General features: G+C 37.1%; 1 protein-coding gene across 1 annotated transcript; it reads left to right on the forward strand.

The window, feature by feature from the left end:
* The first annotated feature begins 147 nt into the window (after nucleotides 1–147).
* LOC135131693 (uncharacterized) lies at nucleotides 148–20,578 on the forward strand. The gene is made up of 5 exons (XM_064059538.1): nucleotides 148–279; nucleotides 17,717–17,776; nucleotides 19,216–19,337; nucleotides 19,884–20,082; nucleotides 20,414–20,578. The coding sequence occupies exons 1-5, from the start codon at nucleotides 148–150 to the stop codon at nucleotides 20,576–20,578; spliced, it is 678 nt and encodes a 225-aa protein (XP_063915608.1).
* Nucleotides 20,579–21,478: the final 900 nt, after the last annotated feature.

Raw genomic sequence — 21,478 nt, forward strand, 5'->3', positions numbered from 1 at the left:
GTCTCTCAAAATTGGATAACTCTGATATTAAAAAATTATTCAAATTAAAAACTCGTCAAGTGTCCTGTGAGAATGCAATGATTAAGTATATACAGATAGATTCATCACATTGTTGGGAACGAACATTCGAAGGCCGGCGAATAAGAGATGGCGCATCAATATTTGGCCGTCAAACGCCGTCGGGTAGCTTGGACCTCAATCGCGCTCATTGACTACCCCCATGACAGCAACAAACTGTTCTTAAATCTACCACTCGATAGAAGGCGACGGAAAAAAATTGTAAGAATCTAATAGTATGCATTAAGATAATTTACAACGTTGCCAGATGAGCCTAACACAACTTTGCCGATATTTCTACACAATAGATTTAAATTTCGTTTAGAAGTTTCTGATGAATAAATGGGATTATTATAATGAATAAATAATACAAACAAATTATTACTTGTCGTTTTAAATACTTGTTAGTGCTATTGAAAACGTAAAAATATCTATTTAATCAATGGACAATGTATTTTCATACCATACTACGAGGTTTTGAGTTTTGAGTTTGTATTCTGGGTTGCATAAACATAATTTTTAAATCGGACGCTTTTCTTACGATGATTTTTTGTTGAACTATTTTGAAAAAATCTTGGGGATTCCTCGATTTGTTTTTGAAGTAATATGAAAGAATCTCGGGGACCCAATCTATTTTGTTTTTGAAGTAGTTTGACAAAATCTCGGACACTCCTTGTACCTGATTTTTGAAATAGTTTGAAAGGATCTCGGGGATCCGTTCTGTTTGTGTTTTGAAGTAGTTCGACAGAATCTCGGACACCACTTAACCTGGTTTTTGAAGTAGTTTGAAAGAATCTAGGGGACTCTTTGTGTTTGTTGGTAAAGTAGTTTGGAAGGAACCTCGGGGACCACTTGTGTTTGGTTTTTGAAGTAATTTGAAAGAATCGCGGGGATCTTTTGTGTTTTGTTGTTGAAATAGTTGAAAGAATCTTGAGGATCCCTCGATTTTTTTTAAGTAATATGAAACAATCTCGAGGACCCTTTGTGTTTTGTTTTTGAAGTAGTTTGAAAGAATCTCGGGAAGTTCTTGTCTTGTTTTTGAACTAAAATATCAAATAATCTCGGAGACCTCGTGTGTCTGGTATTTGAAGTAGTTTGAAGGATTTCGAGGACCACTCTTGTTTTGTTTTTGAGATAATTTGAAAGAATCTCGGGAACTCCTTATGTTTTATTTTTGAAGAAGTTTGAAAGAATCTCGGGAGTCCCTTTTGTTTTGTTTTGAAGTAGTTTGAAAGAATCTCGGGAAGAATGTGTGTTGTTTTTGAACTAAAATATGAAAAAATCTCAAGGACCTCGTGTGCCTGATATTTGAAGTAATTTGAAGGATTTCAAGAACTATACTTTTGTTGTGTTTTTGAAAAAATTTGAAAGAATCTCAGGGACCCCTTTTGTTTTGTTTTTGAAGTAGTTTAAAAGAATCTCTGGGACCCCTTGTGCCTGGTTTTTTGGAGGAATTTGAAGGACCTCGGCGACCACTTTTGTTTTGTTTTTGAAGTAGTTTGAAAGAATCTCCACGCCCCGTTTGTTTTGTTTTTGAAGTTGTTTGAAAGAATCTCGGGGAAATGTTGTCTTGTTTTTGAACTAAAATATGAAAGAATCTCGGAGAACTCGTGTGCCTGGTATTTGAAGCAGTTTGAAAAATTCGAGGACTGCTTTTGTTTTGTTTCTGAAGTATATACTTTAAAAGAATCTCGGGGACCTCTTATGCCTGATTTTTGAAGTAGTTTGAAGGATCTTGGCGACACCTTTTGTTTCGTTTTGAAGTAATTGGCAATATTCTCGGGGACCTCTTGCCTTGTTTTTGAACTAAAATATGAAAGAATCTCGGGGACCTCGTGTGCCTGGTATTTGAAGTAGTTTGAAAGATTTTAAGGACTACTTTTGGTTTGTTTTGTAATTTGAAAAAATTTCCTGGTCCCCTTGTGGTTTGAATTTGAAGTAGCTTGAAAGAATCTTGGGAATTCCTTTTGTTTTGTTTTTGAAGTATAAAGTTTGAAAGACCCTGGGGGACCACTTGTACCTGGTTTTTGAAGTAGTTTTGAAAGAATCTCTGGGACCCTTTGTGCCTAGTTTTTTGAAGAAAGTTGAAGGATGCCGGTGACCCCTTTTGTTTTGTTTATGAGGTAGTTCGAAAGAATCTCGAAGGCTTCTTTTGTTTCGTTTTTCAAGTGGTTTGAAAGAATATTAGGGATCCCTTTACTTATTTTTGAGAAAATTTGAAAGAATCTCTGTTTGTGTTATGTTGTGTTGTTGAGGTAGTTTGGAAGTGTTTCGGGAACCTTTTGTCTGTTTTTGAACTAAACTATGAAAGAATCTCGGAGACCTCGTGTAATTGGTATTTGAAGTAGTTTGAAGGATTTCGAGGACTACTTTTGTTTTGTTTTTGAAGTAATTTGACAGAATCTCTGCAACCCCTTGTCCTTGGTTTTTTAAGAAGTTTGAAGGATCTCGGCGACCCCTTTTCTTTTGTTTTTGAAATAGTTTGAAAGAAACTCGGAGGCATATTTTGTTTTGTTCTTGAAGTAGTTTGAAAAAACGTTTGGAATCCCATGTCTTGTTTTGAGATAATTTGAAAGAATCTTGGGGACTACTTGTCTTGTTTTTGAACTAAAACATGAAAGAATGTCAGGGACGTCGTGCAACTGGTATTTTAAGTAATTTGAAGGATTTCGAGGATTACTTTTATTTTGTTTTTGAAGTATATAGTTCAAAAGAATCTTGGGGATCCCTTTTCTTGTTTTAGAGATAATTTGAAAGAATCTTGGGGATCCCTTTTCTTGTTTTAGAGATAATTTGAAAGAATCTTGGGGATCCCTTTTCTTGTTTTTGAGATAATTTGAAAGAATCTCGGGGACCCTTTGTGTTTTGTTATTGAAGTAGTTTGAAAGAATCTCGGGGACCTCTTGCCTTGTTTTTGAACTAAAATATGAAAGAATCTCGGGCACCTCGTGTAATTGGTATTTGAAGTAGTTTGAAGGATTTCGAGGACTAATTTTATTTTGTTTTTGAAATAGTTTGAAAGAAACTCAGGGGCATATTTTGTTTTGTACTTGAAGTAGTTTAAAAGAACGTTTGGAACCCTTGTCTTGTTTTGGGGTAATTTGAAAGAATCCCGGGGACTACTTGTCTTGGTTTTGAACTAAAATATGAAAGAATATCAGGGACCTCGTGTAACTGGTATTTGAAGTAATTTGAAGGATTTCGAGGATTACTTTTATTTTGTTTTTGAAGTATATAGTTTAAAAGAATCTTGGGGATCCCTTTTCTTGTTTTTGAGATAATTTGAAAGAATCTCGGGGACCCTTTGTGTTGTGTTATTGAAGTAGTTTGAAAGAATCTCTGGGACCTCTTGCCTTGTTTTTGAATTAAAATATGAAAGAATCTCGGGGACCTCGTGTAATTGGTATTTGAAGTAATTTGAAGGATATCGAGGACTCCTTTTGTTTTGTTTTTGAAGGAATTTAAAAGAATCTCAGGGACCTCTTTTGTTGTGTTTTTGAAGTAGTTTGAAAGAATCTCGGGGGGCGCTTTTGGTTTGTTTTTGAGATAATTTGAATGAATCTCGGGGACCCTTTGGGTCTTTGGGTTGTGTTGTTGAAGTAGTTTGAAAGAATCTCGGAGACCTCTAGTGCCTGGTTTTTTAAGCAGTTTGAAAGGATCTCTGGGACCCCTCTGTGCTTGGTTTTTGGAGAAGTTTGAAGGATCTTGGCGACCCCTTTTGTTTTGTTTTTGGAGATGATTCAAAGAATCTCGGGGGCCTCTTTTGTTTTGTTCTCGAAGTAGTTTGAAAGAATCTTGGGGACCTCGTGTAACTGGTATTTGAGGTAGTTTGAAGGATTTCGGGGACTACTTTTGTTTTATTTTTGAAATAATTTGAAAGAATCGTGGAGACCCCTTTTGTTTTATTTCTGAAGTAGTTTGAAAGAATCTCGGGGGGCCCTTTTGGTTTGTTTTTGAGATAATTGGAAAGAATCTCGAGGACCCTTTGGGTTGTGTTGTTGAAGTAGTTTGAAAGAATCTCGGGAACTTTTTGTCTTGTTTTTGAACTGAAATATGAAAGAATCTCAGGGACCTCGCATAACTGGTGTTTGAAGTAGTTTGAAGGATTTGAGGGATTACTTTTGTTTTGTTTTTGAGGTAGCTTGAAAAAATCTTGAGCATCTCTTGTCTTGTTTTTGAAATAATTTTAAAGGATTTCTTTGATCTTTACACTGTTTTTGAAGTAATTAGAAAGAATCTTGGGGATTCCATGTGTCCTTCAAAGAATCTGCTAGAGTGCAGACCCAATAATAAAAAATTTAAGCTACGCAACCGAACTTTGAATATCGTAAATTGGGATGGCATTGGGACTAAATTTATGAAAATATTTAATAAACAAAAAATTTATATTTAGACAGGATAAATATACGCCTTTCGACTCAATCAAAAAGATGACCATAAGGCTGGTGTCGAATTTTTTGAATTTTGCTGCCTCCTAGGTAGGCAACCAATAAATTCAGGTCGAATATAGACTGCCATCTACTTCACGAAAACGGCAAATTCTTATTAAATTGCAGTAACAGATTTTTCAAAGCCTACTTAATGTCGAATATTTTATAATCAACAAGCTCTAAATCAATCGATTCATGAAAGAATAATGAAGGTCGCCACAACCATTTTTTGGAAAACGAATAAAAATTATTGGAATATACGCCCCTAATCAAATTAAAGACGGTTATTACGTAAACGTACAACTGTTAGATGAAATAAGTGATAGGAGAGAAATAATAACGATAGGTGACTTCGATGGGAGAATAACACTAATGAAAACGGAGGACAACTGATTGGTCTATGCCCGAATAATAAACTAAAAATAACAAATAACGTTTTTAAACATAAGATAAATGTCCACAAATACATCTACGAACAACACACAAGACTAATAAAATCAATAATCGATTGTGCTATTGTTCGACAAAAAAGTGATGGATGTTAATGGAATAAAACTGAAGCGAGCAGGGTAAGAAATCTACACGACACAGACTAGGTCAACAGAAAAAGAACATAAAAATACAATCATTCCAAATCTGAAAAAATCTACCCCGAAATGGAAAACTGAATTATTAATTTACCCATAATAAATTTTTTGAGAGTTTTTACTAACAGTTTTGTTATTTCATATCTACCGAATTTTCCGCACGAGTGTTATTAATTTTTTTCGAAAATCACCTCCACAAAAATACCTACAGAGAATAACAATTTTGCCAGCAGTTACGAATTTCATTAATAATTCTCGTCGATTTGTACCCTCTATGGAAAGTTATTAGCACGAAATTATTAACACACGAGAGTTACATTTCCAACCGCCACAAATCTAGACTTATTAATATTTCACAGTTTCGTTTGTGATAGTTCCTGTAGATAATTACATCCGTGTTCGGGTGCTAGCGGCAAATAAAACTTTTGACCCCTTTTCGTATCTACGCGAAAGCAGAGAGAATAGCCAAAATCTCAGACTACCCATAAATGCAATTTTTATCCAGCAACCAGCTCCAGTGAGCTCAATCGATTTGGAGATTACAAATTCCTAATAAAATAACTAAGGAACGAATTTTATGCACAAGACGTGGTAAAAAAGTGCATAAATATGCTTTTTTCTATCTTTTCCACTGAAAAAGTTTGTCTTCTTTTAGATAAAATGTATTTGTAGTCAAGAAAGCTCCTTCCTACATCCACCGAAGTAACTGAAGCATATTTAAAAAAGCTAATTACGTCCGAATTAACTCACAAATCGATATCAAAGTTTCCACTTAAAACTTGAACATTATTAATTAAAACTTTAAGCCAGTATTTTGTTTTAAAATAAAAAAAAATGCAATATTTTTTAATTATCTTTGACTTATTTTGACTTTCATTTAAAAATCCTATAATTAAATTAGCTATATAACGCCCACGATAATTGGTGTTTTCATTTACTACTGGTTGTCTACCTCACAGGCGTCATTTATTACAACAAAAAAATCTAAACCAGACCTGTCCTCGCGTAATTAAACTTCCATGCTCCATATACGCAAGAACTCCATAGATCACCACCAATGACACTTTTGTCGTATCCTAGACAAAAGGTTAATTAAGCGTAACTATTTCAAATATACTGTGTTAATTGATTCGAATCCAGCGGCACGCGAATTCCACCCCTCCATTTACCCCTGCAAGAAATCCATTTGTAAATGAACGCTCCAACAAAGAAACGGTTGCGCTTAGTCAAATATTATCCTAACTCTTGTAAACTGTTTGAATTTCATTGCCGACAATGAAAAGGGAATTGGGTCAAGTTTTCTTTAACGTTTTGTATACAAGAAGCCCGTAATCGCCAACAATGGCAAAATTACGACTGGAGCACAGCTTTCGCCCTATATATTCGCTGTTATGGGGGTTAAGGGCTAAGCGCAAGGCGGCAAATATTCGACTATCGCCACTTTTTGTACTTCGGTGCGGGAAAGAGTAAGTGCGAGATAAGGAGTGGGGATTTATGGAAATGGATGGATAAAGTTATGAAGGTTGGGATTAAGTGGCGAGATTTTGTCATTCTTCTTGTTTGGGACGCTTCGTCGAGATGAGGTGGATAATGCGTTTTGGTAGGGTGGTAACAAGGAAATTTGACCGGGTCAATCTAATTTGCCCGTATCTAGTCAGCGTCTAATAGGGGATATAGAATAGAGTGAGGTAACTTTATTTATGTTTAAGTTAAGAGAAAGTGGCGGATATTTATGACTCTCGTGGAGATAATGAGAACTGGGATTTTAACTTGAACAAATTAATTATTATAATTATAAGTACAAACAATACAGGGTGATTTCGAAATGTATGCAATAAAAAAAAATTCTTATGATTCTGACTGGAAACTTTTCGTGGGCTCCAACCGTCATTTTTCGAGAATCTGAAACCTTTTCGGGAGTCCCAACTGAAATCTTTTTTTAAGAATGTTAAACCTTCTCAGGGGGGCCAAGTATTTTTTTTAAGAATGTGAAATTTTCTCGAGGCCACAACTGTCTTTTCCTTATGAATCTGAAACCATCTCGAGGACCCTAACTACCTTTTAATTAAAGAACGCGTTTTTTAAAAGAATCTGAAATTTTGTCTGGGGTCCCAATTGATATCTTTTTTTTAAGAAAGTGAAACTTACTCAGTGGGCCCAAGTGCTTTTTTCAAGAATGTTAAGTCTTCTCGGAGGTCCCAATTGTTCTTTTTTCAAGAACGTGAAACTTTCTCGGGGGTCCCAACTGATATTCTTTTTAAGAAAATAAAACCTCGGGGCCCAAGTGTTTTTTTTTAAGAATGTAAAACCTTCTCAGGGGGTCCAAGTGCTTTTAATAAGAATGTGAAGTCTTCTCGAGGGTTCCAATTATTCTCTCTTCAAGAAAGTGAAACCTTCTGAGGGGTCCCATGTGTCTTTTTCTTATGAATCTGAAACCAGATTCCTATTTTGAAGAAAGTGACACTTTCTCAGGGGCCCTATGTGTCTTTTTCTTATGATTCTAACTGAAAACTTCTCGAGGGCCCCAGCCGTCTTATTTTAAGAATCTGAAACCTAGTCGGAAGGTTCAACTGATGTCTTTTTTAAGAAGATGAAGCCTTCTCGGAGCCTTCATCCGTTTTTTTTTTTTAAGAATCTGAAGCCTTCTTGAGGAATCCAACTGTTTTTTTTTAATCTGAAACTTTCTCGGGGTTCCCAACTGATATCTTTTTTTCAAGAAGAGGAAAACTTCTCGGGGTCCCAGTTGTTCTTTTTCAAGAAGGTGAAACCTTCTCGGAGGCCCCAACCATCTTTTTTCTTAAGAATCCGAAACCATCTTGGGGAGCCCAACTGTTTTCTTCAAGGAGAGGACACCTTCTCGGGAGTTCCAATTGTTCTCTTTTAAAGAAGGTGAAACCTTCTCAGGGGCCCCAAGTGTCGTTACCTTATCATTCTGACTGAAACTTTCTCTGGGGCTCCAATCGTCTTTTTTTAATAAAGTCGAACCTTCTCGGGAGACACAAGTGCTTTTTTTCAATAATGTGAAATCTTCTCGGGGGTCCCAATTATTCTTTTTTTAAGAAGGTGAAACCATCTGAGGGGCTCTAGGTATCTTTTTCTGTAAAGATGAAACCTTCTCGGGGGTCCCAATTGTTCTTTTCTGTATAAGGTGTCACTTTCTTGGGGTCCCAAGTGTCTTTTCCTTTAGATTCTGACTGAAACCTTCTTGGAGGCCTCAACCGTCTTTTTTTAAGAAAGTTGAACCTCCTCGGGAGACCTAAGTGCTTTTTTTCAAAAATGTGAAATCTTCTCGGAGGTCCCAATTACTCTTTTTTCGAGAAGGTTAAACCTTCTTAGGGGCTCAAGGTATGTTTTTCTATGAAGATGAAACCTTCTCAATTGTCTCAATTGTCCTTTTTTGAAGAAGGTGACACTTTCTCAGGGGCCCTATGTGTTTTTTTCTTATGATTCTAACTGAAATCTTCTCGAGGACCCCAACCGTCTTATTTTAAGAATCTGAAACCTAGTCGGAAGGTTCAACTGATATCTTTTTTTTAAGAAGATGAAGCCTTCTCGGAGCCATCATCCGTTTTTTCTTAAGAATCCGAAACCTTCTTGGGGAGCCCCACTGTTTCTTTCAATAAGAGGAAACCTTCTCGGGAGTTCCAATTATTTTCTTTTAAAGAAGGTGAAACCTTCTCAGGGGCCCCAAGTGTCGTTCCCTTATCATTCTGACTGAAACTTTCTTGGGGGCCCCAACCGTCTTATTTTAAGTATCTGAAACTTAGTCGGAAGGTTCAACTGATATCTTTTTTTTAAGAAGATGAAGCCTTCTCGGAGGCCTCATCTGTTTTTTTTTAAGAATCTTAAACCTCTTCGTAGGTCCCAATTGTTCCTTTTCAACAAGGTGAAACCTTCTCGAAGGCTGCAACCGTTTTTTTTCTTAAGAATCTGAAACCTTCTTGGGGAACCCAATTGTTTTTTTTCAGAATTTGAAATTCTTTCGAGGTTCCCAACTGATATCTTTTTTTTCATGAAGAGGAAACCTTCTCGGGGGTCCCAGTTCTCTTTTAAAGAAGGTGAAACCTTCTCAGGGGCCCCAAGTGTCTTTACCTTATCATTCTGACTGAAACTTTCTCCGGGGCTCCAATCGTCTTCTTTTAAGAAAGTGGTACCTTCTCGGGAGGCCAAAGTGCTTTTTTCAATAATGTGAAATCTTCTCGGGGGTCTCAATTGTTCTTTTTTCGAGAAAGTGAAACCTTCTGAGGGGCTCTAGGTATCTTTTTCTATAAAGATGAAACCTTCTCGGGGGTCCCAATTGTTCTTTTCTGAAGAAGGTGACACTTCCGCGGGGTGTCTTTTTCTTATGATTCTAACTGAAACCCTCTCGAGGGCCCCAACCGTCTACTCGAAAGGCCCACCTGATACGTTTTTTGAAGAAGATGAAACCTTCTCGGAGGTCCCAATTATTCCTTTTTCAAGAAGGTGAAACCTTCTCGGAGGCACCAACCGTCATTTTTTAGGAATTTGAGAACTTCTCAGGGGTACCGAATGATATATTTTTCTTTAAGAAAGTGAGCTCTTCTCGAGGGGCCCAAGTACTTTTTTTTTAAATGTGGAACCTTCTCGGGAGTCCCAATTGTTCTTTTTTGTTTTGTCAAGAAAATGAAACCTTGTCGTGGACTCCAACCGTTTTAGTTTTTTTTTAAGAATCTGAAACCTTGGCTACACGAACTGTCTTTTTTTAAGAAAGTGAAATCTTCTCGGGGGTCCCAACTAATATTTTTTTTTAGAAGATGCAACCTTCTCGGTACGTTTTTTAAGAATGTAAAAATTTCTCGGAGGCCCAAGTACTTTTTTTAAGAAGTTGAAATCTTCCCGGGGGTCCTAATTATTCTCTCTTCGAGAAAGTGAAACCTTCTGAGGGTGTCTTTTTCTTCTGAATCTGAAACCATCTCGGAGCCCCTAACTGTTTTTTTTAAAGAGCATCTCTTTTAAAAAAACGTGAAATCTTCTCAGGGACTTCAAGTGTCTTTTTTTAAGAATCTGAAACTAACTTGTTGGTCCCAACTGATATCTTTTTTTTAAGAAGATGAAAAGAAGAGAAAGTTTTTCTCGGTGGTCCCAATTGTTTTTTTTTTAAGAATGTGAAACCTTCTCAGGGGCCCCAAGTGTATTTTTCTTATGATACTGACTGAAACCTTCTCGAAGGCCTCATCCGTCTTTTTTCTAAGAATTTGAAACATTGGGGACCCTAACTGTCTTTTTTTAAGAATATGAAACTTTCTCTGGGGTCCCAATTGTTCCTGTTCAAGAAGGTGAAACCTTCTCCCAGGTCCCAATGGTTCTTTTTCAAGAAGGTGGAACCTTCTCGGAGGCCGCAACCGTCTTTTTTTTCTTAAGAATCTTAAAACGTCTTGGGGAGCCCAAATGGTATCTTTTTTTCAAGAAGAGGAAATATTCTCGGCAGTCCCAATTGTTCTTTTTTTAAGAACGTGAAACCTTCTGAGGGACCCCATGTGTCTTTTTCTTATGAATCTGAAACCATCTCGGAGCCCCAAACTGTTTTTTTAAATAACGTCTCGTTTAAGAAAAGGTGAAATCTTCTCAGGGACTTCAAGTGTCTTTTTAAGAATCTGAAACTTTCTTGGAGGTCTCAACTGATATTTTTTTTACGAAGATGAAACTTTCTTGATGGTCCCAATTATTCTACTTAAAAGAATGTGAAACCTTCTCAGGGGCCCCAAGTGTATTTTCCTTATGATTCTGACTGAAACCTTCTCGGGGGCCCCAACCGTCTTTTATTAAGAAAGTGGAAGCTTCTCGGGAGGCCCAAGTGCTTTTTTTCAAGAATGTGAAATCTTCTCGGGGGTCCCAATTGTTCTTTTTTCAAGAAGGTTAAACCTTCTTAGCGGCTCTAGGTATCTTTTCCTATGCAGATGAAACCTTCTCGGGGGTCCCAACCGTCTTATTTAACAATCTGAAACCGTCTCGGTGAACCCAATTGGTCTTTTCTCAAGAAGGTGAAACCTTCTCAAAGGCCTCATCCGTCTTTTTTTTTAATTTTGAAACCTTCTTGTGGATCCTAACTGTCTTTCTTTAAGAATGTGAAACGTTCTCGGGGGTCCCAATTGTTCCTTTTCAAGAAGGTGAAACCTACTCGGGGGTCCCAATTGTTCTTTTTCAAGAAGCTGAAACCTTCTCGGAGGCCCCAACTCTATTTTTTCTTAAGAATCTGAAACCTTCTTGGGGAGCCCATTTGGTATCTTTTTTTCAAGAAGAGGAAACCTTCTCGAGAGTCCCAATTGTTCTTTTTTAAAGAAGGTGAAACCTTCTCAGAGGCTCCAAGTGTCTCTACCTTATCATTCTGACTGAAACTTTCTCCGAGGCTACAATCATCTTTTTTTAATAAAGTGGAACCTTCTCGGGAGGCCCAAGTGCTTTTTTTCAATAATGTGAAATCTTCTCGGGGGTCCCAATTGTTCTTTTTTCGAGAAGGTGAAACCTTCTGAGGGGCTCTAGGTATCTTTTCCTATAAAGATGAAACCTTTTCGGGGTCCCAATTGTTCTTTTCTGTAGAAGGTGACACTTTCTCGAGATGTTTTTTTCTTATGATTTTAACTGAAACCTTCTCGAGGGTCCCAACCGCCTCCTCGGAAGGCCCACTTCATATGTTTTTTTAAGAAGGTTAAACCTTCTCGGAGGCCCCAACCTTCATTTTTTAAGAATCTAAGACCTTCTCGGGGGTCCCGAATCATATATTTTTCTTTAAGAAGGTGAAACTTTCTCGAGGGGCTCAAGTACTTTTTTTTAAATGTGGAACCTTCTCGGAGGTCCCAACTGATATATTTTTTAAGAATATGAAACCTTCTCGGAGCCCCAAACTGTTTTTTTAAAGAACGTCTCTTTTAAAAAATGGTGAAATCTTCTCAGGGACTTCAAGTGTCTTTTTTTAAGAATCTCAAACTTTCTCGATGGTCCCAATTGTTCGTTTTTAAAGAATGTGAAACCTTCTCAGGGGCCCCAAGTGTATTTTCCTTATGATTCTGACTGAAAACTTCTCGGGGGCCTTAACCGTGTAATGGGTTGGCTAGGGACAATTAATCTACACTTTGCACTACTGATGGTTTTTCTTTATTTTGTAGTTTTCCACAAATACAGCGACTGAATATCATTCGCGCGACGTTCTTAACGGCTCTAGTTTACATTTGGTTTTTCAAGTTTTTATAATACTTAGTTAATGAGGTGAAGGGAACAAGACGCCTAAAATTAATACATTTGACGATATTTTAATGAATACAAGGAAAATACCCAACACCTATAAGAAGAGAAAGGCAATAGTGTTTAATGGAAAAATATGACAAATTACGAGTACATTACAACCGTGTTTTATTAAGAAAGTGGAACCTTCTCGGGAGGCCCAAGTGCTTTTTTTCAAGAATGTGAAATCTTCTCGGTAGTCCCAATTGTTCTTTTTTAAAGAAGGTGAAACCTTCTCAGGGGCCCCAAGTGTCTTTACCTTATCATTCTGACTGAAACTTTCTTCGGGGCTCGAATCGCCTTTTTTTAAGAAAGTGGAACCTTCTCGGGAGGCCCAAATACTTTTTTTCAAGAAAGTGTAATCTTCTCGGGGGTCCCAATTGTTCTTTTTTCAAGAAGGTGAAACCTTCTTAGAGGCTCTAGGTATCTTTTTCTATGCAGATGAAACCTTCTCGGTGGTCCCAACCGTCTTATTTAACAATCTGAAACCGTCTCGGTGATGCCAATTGGTCTTTTCTCGAGAAGGTGAAACCTTCTCTAAAACCTCATCCGTCTTTTTTTAAAAATTTGAAACCTTCTTGTGGATCCTAACTGTCTTTCTTTAAGAATGTGAAACCTTCTTGGGGGTCCCAATTGTTCTTTTTCAAGAAGGTGAAACCTTCTCGGGGATCCCAATTGTTCTTTTTTAAGAAGATGAAACCTTCTCGGAGGCCCCAACCGTCATTTTTTAAGTATCTGAGACGTTCTCGGTGGTCCCGAATGATATATTTTTCTTTAAGAAGGTGAAATCTTTTCGAGGGGCCCAAGTACTATTTTTTTAATGTGGAACCTTCTCGAGGGTCCCAATTGTTCTTTTTTCTTTTTTCAAGAAAATGAAATCTTCTCGGGGACTCCAACCGCTTTTTTTTTAAGAATCTGAAACCTTCATGGGGACACCAAGTCTCTTTTTTTAAGAAAGTGAAACCTTCTCGGGAGTTCCAATTGTTCTTTTTTCAAAACGGTGAAATCTGAAGTGTCTTATTCTTATGAACCTGAAACCTTCTCTGTGGCACCAATTGTTTTTTAATTTTTCAAAGAACCAAATATTCTTGGACTGTACCTCAAGGGCGGGCAAATTTCTGTCGAAATAACTTTCGACCATTTTTTTCTAGATTTCCACATTACATGTGATGCCGTGGTTACAATTATTGCAGATATTTCGAAATCACCCTGTATATGAATTGGCCTCCAGATCAATTGAATTGGTTGGCTGTAGCAAATACATAGATTACTGGCGCACTGATGTTCCCAACTGTTACTGTTAAATTTTTTACTTTTAATTTTCACTGTTCCTATATTTACCTCAAGGCTGTGTCCTTCATAACCGGGGAAAATTGTGTAAATTACTCACATTTCGCACGTTAACATTTGCTTTAGTAGAAAGCCCCTCCCACGACGACATTAAAAATTCTTTATTGTCAAGTTTTTAATTCCCTTTGTGGGATTTGGACTACAAAAGAGTAATCAGTCAGCGACCTCCAACATAGCCACAAATTGTAATCCACAATCAGCTTTAGATAATTATTTAATACGTGTTAGCAACGATGATTAACTGACTACTTGTATAGCAACTATTTGATATTTTAACCAGAATTGTGGAACCTTAGAGAAACTCTTGTCTGCATTTTTGGCAAGAAATCTTGTGATTAAATGGATGTCCATTTTGCAAAGATAGCAATTTGTACTTAATACTTATGAAGGAAAATAAAATTCGAACTTTTCGTATTAACGAAATTAAAATAAATTAAGGGACTTTGGCAATGTGACAAACAACTGTAAGATGGCGGCCAATACTTAACCGCCACCAGCACTAAAACGTACATTTTTACTTCCCGAGCGTAAGCAAAGGAAGTATTGTAATCGAGTCCGTCGGCCGACTCTCTACTTTTACGTTTTCTCGATCTTTCATGACCCCTAGAAGACGAAGAAATAGGTCTCCCATTTCCGTCTGTCTGTCCGTCTGTCCGTCTGTCCGTCCGTCCGTCTGTCCGTCTGTCCGTCTGTCCGTCTGTCCGTCTGTTGTCACGGATTTTTATTAGACAGATAATCTCCGAAAGTACTCGACCGATTGTTGTGAAATTTTGTACTTATATTAAGAATATCATGTAGATGGTAAAACGCTAACCAAAATTTGTCGAATCATCCCCACCACTAAAGCGATGACGTCACTTCAAAATTGTACATAGTAAATGGGTTTTCAATTGTATAAAATAACATAGTCCTACACATGTAGTTTACAACTCTGAATCGACTTTTCACCCGAAACGTCCAGATTTTTGGAAAAAAAATCAAAATTATAAAACAACATTTTGAAATTTAATTTTTAATCTGCTAACCAGAATGCTTTGAAATGTTGCAGATGTTTTAAGGCTATAAAGAGCATCATAAATCTTTAGTCAAAAAATATTTGCTTATCCCCTCCAAAAACTTGATGACGTCAGCTCAAAAGTTTGTGGAATAAATCATATCTAAAATGTACAAAATATGATGAGTCTGTACTTGTGAACTATCACTCCATTAATATTTTTTGGATTTGCATATATAGGGTGACTCAAAAAAATTAATGAATGCGTAAATATATTTTATTGATTTAATCAGGAACTACAAAACCGAATGCTCTGAAATCTTGCAGATGTTTTAAGGTCATAAAGAGCATAATAAATGTTTAGTCAAAATATATTTGCTTATCCCCTCCAAAAACTTGATGACGTCAGCTCGAAAGTTTGCCGAATAAATCATATCTAAAATGTACAAAATATGATGAGCCTGTACTTGTCATTTATCACTCCATTCATATTTTTTGGATTTGCATATACAGAGTGACTCAAAAAAATTAATGAATGCGTAAATTTATTTTATTGATTTAATCAGGAACTACAAAACCGAATGCTTTGAAATCTTGCAGATGTTTTAAGGTTATAAAGAGCATAATAAATTTTTAGTCAAAATATATTTGGTTATCTTCTACAAAAAACTGATGACGTCAGCTCAAAAGTTTTCCGAATAAATCGTATCTAAAATGTACAAAATATGATGAGTCTGTACTTGTGATTTATCATTCCATTCATATTTTTGGATTTGCATATGCAGGGTGACTCAAAAAAATTAATGAAGGCGTGAATTTATTTTATCGATTTAATCAGGAATTACAAAACCGAATGCTTTGAAATCTTGGGAATATTTTAAAGTTATTATAAGCATGGTAAACTTTTGTTCAAAATGTATTTGTTCATCCCTCCTAAAAAAATTGATGACGTCACCTTAAATTTTGCTGAATAAATCCTATCTAAAATGCAAAAAATATGATGAGTTTGTACTTGTGATTTATCATTCCATTCATATTTTTTAGATTTTCTTAAGAGGTGGTTCAAAAAAATTAATGAAGTCAATTTATTTTATTGATTAAATTAAAGGCAACACTTATTATTAGTATTACACCCCAACCAACCCAATTTGGTAGACACAAAATTTGTTAAAGGAAAAACTCGGTTGAAACATAAGGGTAGCACGCTTATTTACATCGACTTTAACATTACAGACCTGCATTTGTTTTATGCGTTCACTTGATTCCGCGAATGTGAAATAGACATGTTTATAATCAACCAATTGTGAATTTCACCGTCAAGAATTAAAATAAAACCCAATGTTTTATATAATAAGCGGAAGTCGAAGCAATAAAACCGACGGTCGTTTTGTTTACAGTTTCTGTGTTTGGCTCTCACGTATGCTGTTACGCCTGTCATCTTAAATTAACAATGTTTATACATACACGATTTTCAGTTGCCTCTGATACGTAGGTATACGTGAGTAAATTGTTTCGTTATTTTATTGATTATTACAAATCAATATTCAAACGACCCAATTCATTTTCCCGAAAATTTGAGAATATAATAATTTTATTCTTAGTATTACACTACATCTATCCCAACTGATATACGTGTCCTTGCAAAAATGTTGATGACGTCATCGCAATTTTTTTTTAAATTCCCACTACAAAAATGTAATGAGAAAAAAAACACAATAGGCATGCAGTCGTCAAGTTTCCGACAGCGAGGGAAGTACTGTCTAAACTCTTTAGACCAATTTTTTAGAATAATCGTCGCACACTGTGGCTATAAATCAAAAAAACCATTGCAAAGAGCACGCAATAAAATTAAACTTCTGCTTTAGTGGACACATTTTTTCAGAAGTTACAGTTTTAGTTCAAGTCAAGTAGAAGTATAGACAAGAATTAATCCAGTCGACTGAAAAATAAAGCAGAATTTATAGACGAAACACCGCGACCTGGGTCATTTTTTCAATAATTGTTCGATTCCATCTGTTCGGTAATGGTCAAAAAAATGTTCGTGAATACAAAATTGCCGTTCTCTTCATTCAAATAAATTAAATATGTGATGGTAAAAATATTTAAAAATATTTCTTGTCGCTGAAAAGCTCCGAAAAACATTTCAACTCCCGGTATTAAATATTTCACATCGTTTAGCTTTCATTTTCAGTGCATGTACGTGTTCCATTGCTTTCCATAGCTCGAGATGCAAACGACAACAGCTACTTCTGCCAAGCAATAAAGTGATAAAGTAACCCTTACTAAACAAAGCACGTTTCAGATTTTCCTCGTATCTTTAACTAAGTCAGAGTACAGATTAAAAGTTACGTTTATATATTCCTAAAACGAAACAATAAAATCTCTATAAAATCCTTAGTAAAACAAAAGCGTTTGTAGATTATCAAGAGTGTTTCACTCTAGATAACTGCAGCAAAATTAGCACAAGCAGACAGTAAGTAACAACAAAAAATCTATTGTTATTTGTACAATTTAATTAATATACTACAACAATATTGTGATAAAAATTCAGTCAGTTTTATTCTTCATGAAAATTTTAGTGCGGTAGAAATAGAAAGTCATAATAAACCTCCTTCGCTACACATTAGTGGCATTTTCCATTTAACTACAATAAACAAAACCATCAACATTAACATTATATCACCCAAGTAAAATTAATTGGACTCGCAAGTTATACTATCTTCATTAAATTAAATGCAGCTATAACAATTTCCTAAGATTAATTATTACGTTCATATAAACTCGATTTCGACGTGAAGTCATGTGAGTGTTTAAACTTGAGAGTGATGATATTGGTTGTGGAACAAAGTAAACGGGCATTCGTCTTAGGCATGCTACTCGTGACATACATTTGGTAAAGTGCCAAAACGACGCCGGTTTAAGGGTGCATTAATTCTTGTTGATCTTAGTCTGTTTTTTGCTGTCTGTAGACGTATCTTACGTCAAGCAGAAGGAAAAGGGTTAGCGGATCATGTTATGCTTAGTCGGTTGGAACGAAGTTATAATTTAAAGATTTTTAGAGGTCGAAAAAACACGCGCGGAGTAAGGTCGAGGCGAATGCCGAGTTGGAGGCAAGACGAGTAAAATAAATACAAGCTTCACATAAACACAAAATTGGTTGTGTGGTTTTAGTTTAAAATTTGTAATAAACAACAAACCTTGAGTGGCTTTAATTTTCTAGGCACCCTTAATAGGAAGTGTGTTTAGTGTACACCCACGAGTCGAGTTAATTTAGATGAGTATATCATACATTGAAGAGCTTAGAAGATGCGGAACAATTAAGTACTGTGCCAGACGCTACAACAAAATTTCCGAGACAGTTTCTTGCACCAGAGGGAAATGCTCATGACATTAACATCCTTGAAATACAATAATCTGCGGCTATAATCCATGAACCGTTTTTTGTTGGGTACTGAAAAGGACACTGCACGTCTCAACCAGTGGGGATAAATGTAGTGGATAAATGAGTAATATACTGGTCATTGTTTCAGGAGGTGTTCAGTTTCACTAACAGCTGACGCTGGTGCTGTAACTGCTACAGAGTTGCTGATTTGAATCATTTTCGCGTAAAAATAACAAAAAACATTCTATGTGTATAAAAGTAAAAATGTAGGCCAGATCAGCTAGGTCGGGTCAGATCAGGTCAGGTCAGGTCTAACCACACAATTCGTTACATCACCAACATACTTAACCTCAAGTCTGTATCACAATACGTTATGAAGAGGATGGAATAATTGGATAAGATATGACGTCATCAAATTTTTAAATAGTTTGTAAGATTTCACAACATTGGGTGGTGGAGTTTCCAATTTAAATCGTAAAGCATTTTTTTTCCCCAAAAATCTGAATCTCTAAGGCAAAATATTCGGGTTGATTAATAAAGCAGAGATATGTCATACTATAAAATTTAAATAAGATTTACTTTGCATAATTTTGACATGATACCATCAGACAACAGAACCAGAAAACCTATTTTCATACTCTTGGACATACGAGAAAACATTAAAGTAGCCAGATGGACTCTACAACTATACCTCCTCGGCTGACAATCGGGAAATAGAATCTATTAAAACACTGTTTTAGCGTTTTAATTTTCTCTTTTTCAAAAATCAAGGCGGATTCATGAAGCACAAGTATAAAAATATGTTATATCAATCATAGAAGTATGTTGTTTTATAAAACGTTAATAGGATTTACTATACAACATTTTGAGGTGAATCAAATTGTGGGATCAACAGACAAACAGACGACAGAAAGACAGGCAGACAGACAGACAGACTGCCAGATAGATAGAAGACAGACAGACGGCCAGGTAGACGGAGGACAGACACTAGCGCGACAGACAAACAGATAGATAGGTAGAGGACAGACAATAGACACATGACGGACAGACATGGAAGAGACTACAAACAAACGACAGACAGACAGAGAACATACAGACTAACAGACAGACGAACAGAGGACATACAGACTGACAGATAGACATAGGACAAACGACAGATGAACAGAGGACATACAGATAGAAGAAAGACAGAAGAGAGACGAAAGACAGACGGACGAGAGGCGGAAGTCAGACGAAAGACAGTCGAAAGGAAGGACTGAAGACAGACAGACAGAGGACAGAAAAGAGGCAGACGACAGGTAGACAAACAGAGGAGATAGAGAAAACATATAGACAAAAAAAGAGTTAGATAAGACAGACAGAGAACAGATAGACAGATATAAGACAGACAGAGAACAGACAGACACACAGAGGACATAAATAAAGAAAGACTGACACACAGAAAATAGTCAGACAGGCAGGCAGATAGACAGACCGGCATACAGACAGACAGACAGACAGACGGAGGACAGACGAATGTTTAGATAAATAGAAGAGTGACAGACAGACAAACAGACAGACTGCTAAACTGACAGACAGACCGAAGACAAACAGACTAACAGACAGAAGACGAACAGACGGCCAAACAGACGGAAGACAGATACCACAGCGACCGACATACCGGGATACATCCAAACAGATAGATAGAGGACAGACAACAGACAGATAACGGATAGACCGCGGAGAAGCTACAGATTGACGACAAACAGACAAACAAACAGAGGACATACAGAAAATAGACAAACAGAAAACATACGGACAGATAGCTAGAGGACAATCGACAGATGAACACAGACAGAACACAGACGGAAAATAAGCGAAATACTGACGGAAGACGGCCGGAAGACGGATTTAAAATGGATGGAAGACGGACGGAAAACAGACAGAAGACAAACGGAATACAAACAGAAAGGCAGACTGCCAGATAGACAGAGGACAGACAGACGGCCAGGCAGACGAAAGACCGACATTAGAGCGACAGACAAACAGATAGATATAGGACAGGTAAGAGACACATGATGGACAGACAACGGAGAGGCTACAAACAAACAACAGACAGACAGAGAACATACAGAATGACAGACAGACGGATAGAGGGCATGCAGGCTGACAGATAGATAGATGATAAACGACAGATGAACAGAGGACAGACAGAACACAGATAGAAGAAAGACGGAAAACAGATGGAATACAGAGGAAACAGAGAGGGAAAACAGGTGGAAGACAGACGGAAGACAGACGGAAGACAGACAGAAGACAGAAAACGGACAGATGAAGGACAGACAAACAAAGGACAAATAGAAAACATATAGACGAACAATAGACAGACTTACAGACAGAGGACAAACAGAGAGACAGAGGACAGATGACAAATAGACGACAGATATATGACAGGCAGATAGAGAACAGCCAGACATACAGAGGCCAACAGACGGAGAACAGTCAGACATACAGACAGATAGACAGTCAAACAGAGGACACACGAACATCCGAGGAGTGAAAGACAGACATACAAGGATATAGACAAACAGATAGATAGGGTCACATAATAGGCGGATGACGAATAGACCACGGAGGGGCTACAAACAGACGACAGACAGACAGAAAAACGGATAGACAGACAGATAAACATAGGACATACCGAAAGCAGACGAACAGAGTACATTCAGGCTGACAGATAGACAGAGAACAAACGACAGATGAACAGAGGATATACAGATAGAAGGCAGACAGAAGATAGACGGAAGACAGACGGAAAACAGAAGGAAGACAGTCGAAAAACAGACGGAAGCCAGACCGACGGACAGAAAGAAGACAGACAGAGGACAAACAGACTTACAGGCAGAGGACACACAAAGAGGCACAGGACAGACAGAGAGACAGAGGACAGACAGACAGACATACAGTGGACAAAGAGACTGACAGACAGAGAACAGTCAGATAGACGGAGAACAGACACTACAGCGACATACATGGATACGGACAAATAGATAAAGACAGACAATAAACAGATGACGAATAGACGACGGAAAGGATACAAACATATGACAGACAGAGAGGCAGCTAAACAGATAGACAGACAGACAAACAGAGGACTGATAGACGGAGAGCAAATGACAGATGAACAGAGGACACAGAGATAGAACACAGTCAGAAGACTGTCAGAAGACAGTCAGAAGACAGTCTGAAGACAGTCAGAAGACAGACAATAGATAGACAGAAGACAAACAAGAGACAGACAGAAGACAGACAGAAGTGAGACAGAAGAGAGACAGAAGACACATAGAGGATACACGGAAAATAGATAGAAGACAGATGGAAGATAGACGGAAAACAGACAAACAGAAAGAAGACAGACAGAGGACAGAAAACAGAAAACAGACAGACCACGAACAGATAC

Source organism: Zophobas morio, unplaced genomic scaffold (genome assembly GCF_036711695.1).
Source record: "Zophobas morio isolate AGI-343-1 ecotype UQ-CSIRO unplaced genomic scaffold, CSIRO_AGI_Zmor_V1 ptg000021l, whole genome shotgun sequence".
In the NCBI taxonomy this organism is placed as follows: domain Eukaryota; kingdom Metazoa; phylum Arthropoda; class Insecta; order Coleoptera; family Tenebrionidae; genus Zophobas; species Zophobas morio.